Source organism: Lycium barbarum, chromosome 1, assembly GCF_019175385.1.
Source record: "Lycium barbarum isolate Lr01 chromosome 1, ASM1917538v2, whole genome shotgun sequence".
In the NCBI taxonomy this organism is placed as follows: Eukaryota; Viridiplantae; Streptophyta; class Magnoliopsida; order Solanales; family Solanaceae; genus Lycium; species Lycium barbarum.
In genome coordinates, this window is record NC_083337.1 from 153837156 (window position 1) to 153845665 (window position 8510).

An 8510-nucleotide genomic window follows, 5' to 3' on the forward strand; every position below is an offset into this window, starting at 1 on the left:
CGATCTGGTTAACAATTGGATTCGTATGATTTCCTGAACTTCGAATTTCCAGATTTGTTTATCTTAGTTCATGCACCAAATCGATCAATAAATGCATAATGGTTGTTATAACATTTGGGGCAAAGGGTCAAATTTGGCCTGAACTATGCGAAATGAAGTAGATTTGTCCTTCGCTAATAGTTGGGCCAAATATGCCCTCACTATTACTAGTTGGGTCAAATTTGCCGCTGAATTATGCCAAATGGAATAGGCTTGTCTTCCGCTAATAGTTGGGTTAGATATGCTTGTTACTAGTTGGGGTTAAATTTCCTAGACTATGCGAAATGGAACAAATTTACCTTATTTTTAAGCAGTAAAAGTTTAGCATCCGGTGATGGCACGTGTCACACAATAAGTGATTAATTTTATAAGACGAAGGGTATTTCGTTTGAGCGAGGTCAATCGAAAACAACCTCTCTAAAAGTCTGCGTACATTCTACCCTCCCTAGCCCCACTTGTAGATTACACTGAATAGTGAATATGTTGTTGTTGGAGGGTAAATTTGAGCATAAAGCATAGTTCGGGGGCACCCTTTACCCTAATTTTGAGTTTCTAATTTCTATTCCTTTTCCCTCTCTGCGCTACTAGCTGTATCGCTAATCACATTTTCTTCCTTCTTTGACCCATATGCAGTTATATGCATGCATTAAATTAGTATTTCATATTGAATGTTTAAGTCGTTTAGCACATTTTCCCTAGTAGTGTAGGTGATGGTGGGGCGACGAGGAGAGAGAAAGAAAGGAAAAGGAAAGAGAAGCTGATGGTGGAGGTGATGATGATAATGGTGGTGGGGAGAGACAAGGAGGAAGAGCAAGAAAGAGTGATTAGTGGTAGAGGTAGTGGCGGGAAGAGAGAAAGGAGGAACAAAAAAAAAAAAAATTCAAAACTCAAAATTAGGAAGAAGGATCAAATTTGCCTCGAAATTATGAGCAAGGTTTAAATTTACCCTCCGTTTTAAACAAATTAACCGTTAATTGCGTGACACGCCCGCCGTCCTAAATAATAAATACTTATTTGTACCAAATATTAACACTAAATTAAGTACTTCCTCCGTTCACTTTTACTTGTTCACAATGCCAAAAATAAAATTTCACTTTTACTTGTCTACTTTCATATATTAAGAGAAACCTAATTTGTTTTTCCTGTTTTGCCCGTAGCATTAATTACTCATTTCAAATCATTTTCCAAATCAACTACAATTATACAACAATTAATTTTAGTATCATGGTAAAATATGTATTTCATTTATTATTTTTTAAGGAGTGTGCACAGTAGTAAAAGTAAACCAAAGGAGTAATTTAACATAGCTTTTATAATTTAATACATATAAATATTAGTGCGGGTAAACTTTTAGTAGACCAAAAATTAACAAAAACATTTTAATTACTACTAGGTTTTATTTCATAATTTAAGGTTATCCACTAGGTTTCCACCTCGGACTCGTCATCTCGCCTTCAATTCTACTACTCAAAAACCCTCCCTTCCATTCCCTCTCTTTTTCCCCCTCACTGTGCAGCCCTACAAACTCTCCTTTTTTCTCAAATTTCCTTTGGTATAAATAATTAATGGACGGTGAAGAAGAACAGTATAATCCTCGTACTGTTGAGGATGTTTTTAGGGATTTCAAAGGTCGTCGTGCTGCCTTAATTAAGGCTCTTACCACAGGTCTAATTCGTTTTTTTTTACCTCAAAGTTTAATAAATGTTCAATTTAAACCCTATAGCTTCTTTTTTTGTTGTTGTTATTGTCGTTGTGTCTGTGTGTGTGAAATTAGGAGGAGATTTAAATATTTAGAAATTATATTTACAAAATTGAAGGGGAGCCTTTTAGCAACGGTAAAATTGTGACCTATAGGTCATGAGTTGGAGCTGTGGAAGCAGTTATTAATGCTTACATTAGGGTAAACTGTCTGCGTCACACCCCTTCTCGGGACCTTGCTTAGAAAAGTTACAATTTTAAAGATTTTGAGAAAAATCATTGACTTTCCAAATAGTTGCAATGGTATTTTCTTGTAGCTTATGTGAAATTCGGATGAGATTTGTTTATTTGGAAACTATATTAAAAAAGTTTACAATTTTAAGGATTTTGAGATAATAATTGACTTTTCAAATAGTAGTTACAGTTTTTTTTTTTTTTTTTTTTCTCGAGTATATGGTATTCGGATGGAGGTTTGCTTATGTAGAAACTATATTAGAAAAGTTACAATTTTAAAAGCGTTTGAGAAAATTATTGACCCCACTCTTTTTTGTCGAATTCCAAACAGTAGGAACGGTGTTTTCTTTGGTTCAAGTGTTTATTTTTCCCTTTTCATTTTTTTAAATCTTTTTGTCTTTATAAAAATATATATCTTTATCTAATGGGGTTTTTTGTTTTTGTAAAATTCCAGATGTGGAAGAATTTTATCAGCAGTGTGATCCTGGTAAGGGTTTTATTCCAGTTTGACCTTCAGTAATAAGTTTGGTAAATTTTACTTGCATAACCTGTCAGCAACTGTCATTGCATTTTTTTGTTTCATTTTAGTTTTGGGTATGAGCCGAGGGTCTTTCGGAAACAACCGCCCTACCTTTCAAGGTGGGGGTTAGGTCTGCGTACACTCTACCCTCCCCAGATCCCACATGGTGGGATTATACTGGGCTTGTTGTTGTTGTTGTTGTATTTTAGTTTTGGGTACTAAAGAATATGATGTTGGACTAGACAAAGATGATGTTATTGTGTATTGTCCGGGAACGTTATCTGCCTTTTTTGCAGAGTTTATTTGTTCTTTGGCAACTATTGTGTCCACGTCATTATTGTGTTGTGCATTTCTTTTTTCTTTGAAGATTATTAAGGAAACAGAATCAGTTCATTATAAATTGTTAAACTGTTTTGTGCCAGTTGTCATTTGCTGATAACTAGGTCTAAAAACTTTTACAACTGACCATCAGACTGTTCCATCTGATGCCCAGCTGTTTACTTGACTTAGAACTCAATGTGATGTCTGATACATAGGTTCATTTGTTGCATAAATAAAGCTACAACAAGCTGCTGTAATTATTCATTAAAGATGCGGTCACATGCGAGAAAGAAACCTTGTTGAAGTAACTGTATATTATGCCTGGCTAATCCCAGTGTATTTTTTGATTAAATTAGATACTAGCTGCACATTTGCTGCATTGTTGTTTTCCCCGACTATTTTCTTTCCCCTTGAACTGGCTCCCTTTCATTCTTATGTTTGATAAGGTGGTGCTGACATGTGCAAAGGCGTATCCAAAATTTTGAGTTTATAGGTTCTTGATTATACAAAAGAAACTTATTGAGTTCTGAATAAATTATTTATACATATTAAGTGGATTTCTTAACACAAATATAACTTTTGGCCAAAGCTATTGAGTTCTGCCGGACCCGTATCCTTAACACTAGTTGCGCCCCTAAATATGTGATCCTGCTGATATAATTGCTCAGGGTAGGAAGAAAGGATTAGGGTGTATTTTGGTCCTAGGAATATATGTAGGAGCAGTCAATTGATTAGCTCTTTTTTGTTATGACCAATTTGGCTTTTTTCCTTTCTAATTGCTCAATCTTCCTGTCTTTAATTTGTACGACTCAACACACACAGTAAGATTCCTTTGGAGAAAACTAGGTTGTGATTCTCCTCTTACTATAAATTTCATTGTTGCCGGTATTGACATGTAGAACGGGACTCTATCTCTATTCTCGTCCTGGGTTTTTGAATCAGCGATAATATTAAAACTTTTGTATAAAAGGAAGCTGTCTCGAAAGACCTACAATTTCCTAGAATCTATGCAGACTTAGCTAAAGATACCGTACAATGGAATGAAAGATCTATATAGGTGATGTCAACTAGATGGGAATTTGTTGTCATGTTAGTACATTTATTTAGGGCTCATGTGTTTCTAAGAGTATTTTAGCCTTATCATCGATTTATATGTTTCTCAAGAGATAGAGAAATTTTAATATTGTACTATTTGTATATATTTACCTTTTTCTATTTACTTTTACTTTTGTTTGGTAATAGCATGGCATGAGACAAGTTTAAATGGAGAAACATGATTAGGAGAATTCATATAGCCGACCCCAACTTGTTTTTGGCACTGGGGCCAATTGTTGTTGGTTCTTTTAACAGCTCAGTGGTACTTGTCTGCAGCTTTATAAATCTGGCATTGCCAAGTTTTAGTGCCCAGCCTGTGTAAAAAGAAATGTTATGTACATGTCACCTTCTGCAGCTTACTAAGTTTGGCATGTCAAGTTCTTTGCAGCCCTCTATTTTGTTCCATTGGCCAAGTACAGAAGCAAAAAGATGATTGGAGACGTAAACTCTCTTGCATATCGATCAAGTTCTGTATTGCCATATCTGTAATAAGTTAGAAGTAGTGTTCTAAAATTACAGGGCATTGAGCTTAAACATATAGTTTATCCTGTGTCTTTGCTCCTGATTTGCTTTTACTCTTGCTTCTGTAGCTCTGCTAAATGAATTTACCTAACTATTGTTGTATTTGGATGCGTTTAATGGTAATTTATGGATGAAAATGTTTGTTTAAAGTTTTCAAAATTGAACTTGCTTTGCTATTGGAACTTGGAAGTACCATATATATGTCTCTGACTGATAGTCCTGCAATCGGATGTGTCATATATAGGGTGACTAACTCAGGGTACTCGAGTTCCCTATTGATACTCCTCTCTTCTCTTTTTATTGAGGCTCAGTTTGTGGTAAAATTTACTATGCTCCTTTTTTATACTATGGTCTACTTCTTCACGGAACAAAGAGCTTTTGGTTAACATTAATGTGGTATACTCCTAATTTGGTAATTTAATCCATCTTTAAGATTTATATATTTCTAGTTCAAGCAGTTAAACATGTCCATTGTGTATTATCCAGAGAAGGAAAACTTGTGCTTATACGGACTCCCAAATGAACAATGGGAGGTCAATCTGCCTGCTGAAGAAGTACCACCAGAGCTCCCTGAGCCTGCTCTTGGTATTAACTTTGCTAGAGATGGGATGCAAGAAAAGGACTGGCTAGCCTTAGTTGCTGTCCATAGTGACTCTTGGTTGCTTTCTGTTGCCTTCTATTTTGGTGCTAGATTTGGATTTGATAAACCCAGCAGGTACTTCTTCTCATCCGAATTTTTATTTGTTGTAAGCCCACATATTTCCATGCTTAATGGTTGTTATGCAGTTAAGACCATCACTTGATTAAAAAAATATATGTAGGCTGTTGGTGATGTGATAACCTTTGTAGATATTTGCTTCCAGTAGTTCATTTGATATAATGTTCATATTTGATTCTCAGTACTTCAATTTGTTGATCTATTTTTCTGGTTTGTTTTTTCAATCAATTCCATGCCTCTATTTGAATTGGGATTGTTGCATTGAAGTAATAGTATTTTTTATGGTCGGTAATATAGTTTAGACACTCTTTGGTATCAAGCTGCTACTTACAGCTGTGCTAGTTTGTTACTGTTCCAGAGAAGGTATAAATGTTGAGCCTGCTTATTTAAATTGTATGCGTAGACTATTATTGGGCATGGGTAAAAATGAGCTTATTCAATTAGAAAAGTAGGTGTTCTAGTTACTGGCTAAAAAGATTCTTCCTCAAGCTTGCATTATTTTGTTATATACGGACAGATCTCAAATGGAATGTTTATCAAAGCAATAGAAAGTTGACCTCTTGTTGCTTGGATATCTGTATGATTAACATACCTTAAGGCTTGTCAAGCCTAATTTTGGCTAAGCCCAATCGATCAACCAAAATCATAGTATTCATGCCCAAGTATGTTCTTTGAAATTGTGAAAGAGCTATTATTGAGCAAGGTTCAATTTGAAATCATTTATGCATTGTGTTTGCTACATGAAGGATCCTTTGTCAGAGGGTTTGATAAATTGATAATGCTCTAACCTTTCACTTAGAAAAGTAAATCTCATGTTAATGGAAGTCATGTTCTGGTTATTTTCTCCTTAGCCCTCCTGCATATTGGACAGAATAGTCCATTAGGTTCGCATTGCAATTAACCCTACCCAGATTGTGCCTCCTGTTTGAGACACATATCATATATTCCTCAGTGGTGACAGAAGTCATCACAGATCCGCACCTCATGAAGTTTACTGCAGTTTTCATCTCCCCGTTGCTCATAGTTTCCTATTTCTTGTTCAGGAAGAGGCTTTTCAACATGATAAATGATCTGCCTACAATATATGAAGTAGTTACTGGTGCTGTAAAGAAACAACAGAAAGAAAAATCTTCCACCCACAGTGGCAAAAAATCCAAGTCAAATTCCAAGGCGGTAAGTCTATCACTGCACAATATGTTGGTTTGCAAGTTAGAAGTAGCATGATGTTTAAATTTTTCTGAGAGAAATTTGCATTAGATGCATTTCTTGCATGATTTGGGAGATTCTAATTTTGAGATTTTATCAAGTATCTTGATTGAACACCTATAACATCATTCTACTGTATATTTGTTTTTCTGTTTTCCATATTAGAGGTTGCAAGGAGAGTTTGTTTTGGCCTAGCTACTGCGATGATACCTCTCATTTGGCCTCATGATCTTAAATTCTTTTGGTTTATCATTATTTTACTTTTTGGTGGCAAAAGCAGAGGGCACCAAATCATCAGGAGAAGTTTACAAAGTTGCAGCCTAAAGATGAAGAGGAGGGCTTGGATGAGCAGCAGGACGAAGATGAGCATGGCGAGACACTCTGTGGTGCCTGTGGAGAGAATTATGCAGCAGATGAATTTTGGATATGCTGCGACATATGTGAGAAGTGGTTCCACGGAAATTGTGTGAAGATTACCCCTGCCAGGGCTGAGCATATTAAGCAATACAAGTGTCCATCTTGTAGCAACAAGAGAGCTCGAGTTGACATATAAAATTGGATGTTGGTCAGGATATTTAAGTTGTTTGGCTCTAACTTGAGGATGTGTGATGGTTGTGATTCATCTTTGTATTTGGCTCTAACATGCAGATGAATAGGGTTCTAATTGTTGGTTTAGTTATAAATAGTCGTAATTTAGCCAAAACACAGGTCAACTGTGATTTTAAGTATTTTCTGTTTCAGTAGGAGTAAGTCTCATTATTGTGAATTTGTCAACTGTTTCTATTCGTAATGATTACTTCATTGGTCGCTACAATGACAATCATAGTTATCCCTCAGTCCCAAATAAATTCAGATTATGCGGGTTTAGAAGTGCCATTCGCAGAAATTGAAGATTTCACTCCTGTGTATACATATTTGTCAGCTTACATGTATACTTGGTGGAATGGCAGATCAGATAAACAATGTGTATTCAAGAGGCTGGATAGATGTCTTGCCGATCAGGGGTTGCAGGACTTATTTCCTGGTTTTGAAGTTGAACATTTAATCAAGCAAGGATCTGGCGACTCTCCTCTTTTAATTACATGTAACTCCTAAGGAGGATAGTAGGGTTATCAAGAAATCTTTTAGATTCCTAAACTTTTGGGTTGAAGATCCTACTGGACAGACCCTTTGTTTCACAGCAAATTAAAGAAGTCGAGTCAAGTATTGTCTAAATGGAGTAGAGATACCTATGGGGATATATTCAAACAGATTGCTACATTGGAAGAAGTGGTTAAAGTACATGAACAAGAATTTGAAGGACATCCTACTGATGCTAACAAGGAAAGACTTCAGAAAGTTCAAACAGAGCTAATTAAATTTTATGCTATTGAGGAGCAGTTCTGGAAAAAGAAGTCTGGTATGCAATGGTTTATGGATGGAGAAAAGAATACAATCAGAATCAATAGGGAGTATGGCTGGACAAGGAGGAGGATATTGGAGAGGAAGCTATAAATTTCTTTCAAAACCAGTTCACTGCTGAAACCGAGGCTACAGACTTTGATCTACTGAAGCATATTCCTAAGCTGATCTCAGATGAACAGAACAGAGAGATCAAAGAGTTTCCTGAAGAGAGTGAAATCAAGAATGCAGTATTTGGTTTGAATGCTAATAGTGCAAGGGGTCCAGATGGGTATACTGAAAAGTTCTTTTAGGCTACATGAGATATCATTACTAAAGCTGTGATTACTATGATAAATTCTTTCTTTTGTACTCATGAACTTCCAAGGTACGTGAAATGCACTAATCTTTTATTACTGTCTAAGAAAAAGGAAGTAGTAGAAGTGACTACTTAATCTGATCCTAGACCTATCAGTCTAAGTAATTTCATCAGTAAAGTTTTATCTAGAATCATACATGAGAGACTAGTGAAATTACTTCCTCAAATAGTCTCTACACAACAGATAGGTTTTGTGAAAGGCAGAAGCATTGTGGAGAATATTCTACTAATTCAAGAAATTATTCATGAGATAAGAATAAAGGGCAAACTAGCCAATACAGTTATTAAGCAGGATATGGCAAAGACATATGATAGAGTATCTTGGCGTTTCTTAGCCAAAATGCTAACGAAAATGGGGGTTTAGTGAGATGTTGATTGATATGGTATACATGATCATT

At 35.7% G+C, this 8510-nt stretch overlaps 1 protein-coding gene across 2 annotated transcripts; it reads left to right on the top strand.

Moving 5' to 3' along the window:
• Positions 1–1448: 1448 nt before the first annotated feature.
• Positions 1449–7167, top strand: LOC132645414 (PHD finger protein ALFIN-LIKE 3-like). Of its 2 annotated transcripts, none has more exons than XM_060362385.1 (5): positions 1449–1704; positions 2426–2458; positions 4916–5144; positions 6191–6320; positions 6631–7167. In XM_060362385.1, the coding sequence occupies exons 1-5, from the start codon at positions 1605–1607 to the stop codon at positions 6904–6906; spliced, it is 768 nt and encodes a 255-aa protein (XP_060218368.1). In that variant the 5' UTR covers positions 1449–1604; the 3' UTR covers positions 6907–7167. The 2 variants fall into 2 exon arrangements, with proteins under 2 accessions (XP_060218368.1, XP_060218377.1); XM_060362394.1 differs by having other exon boundaries at positions 1451–1704; positions 6634–7167.
• Positions 7168–8510: the final 1343 nt, after the last annotated feature.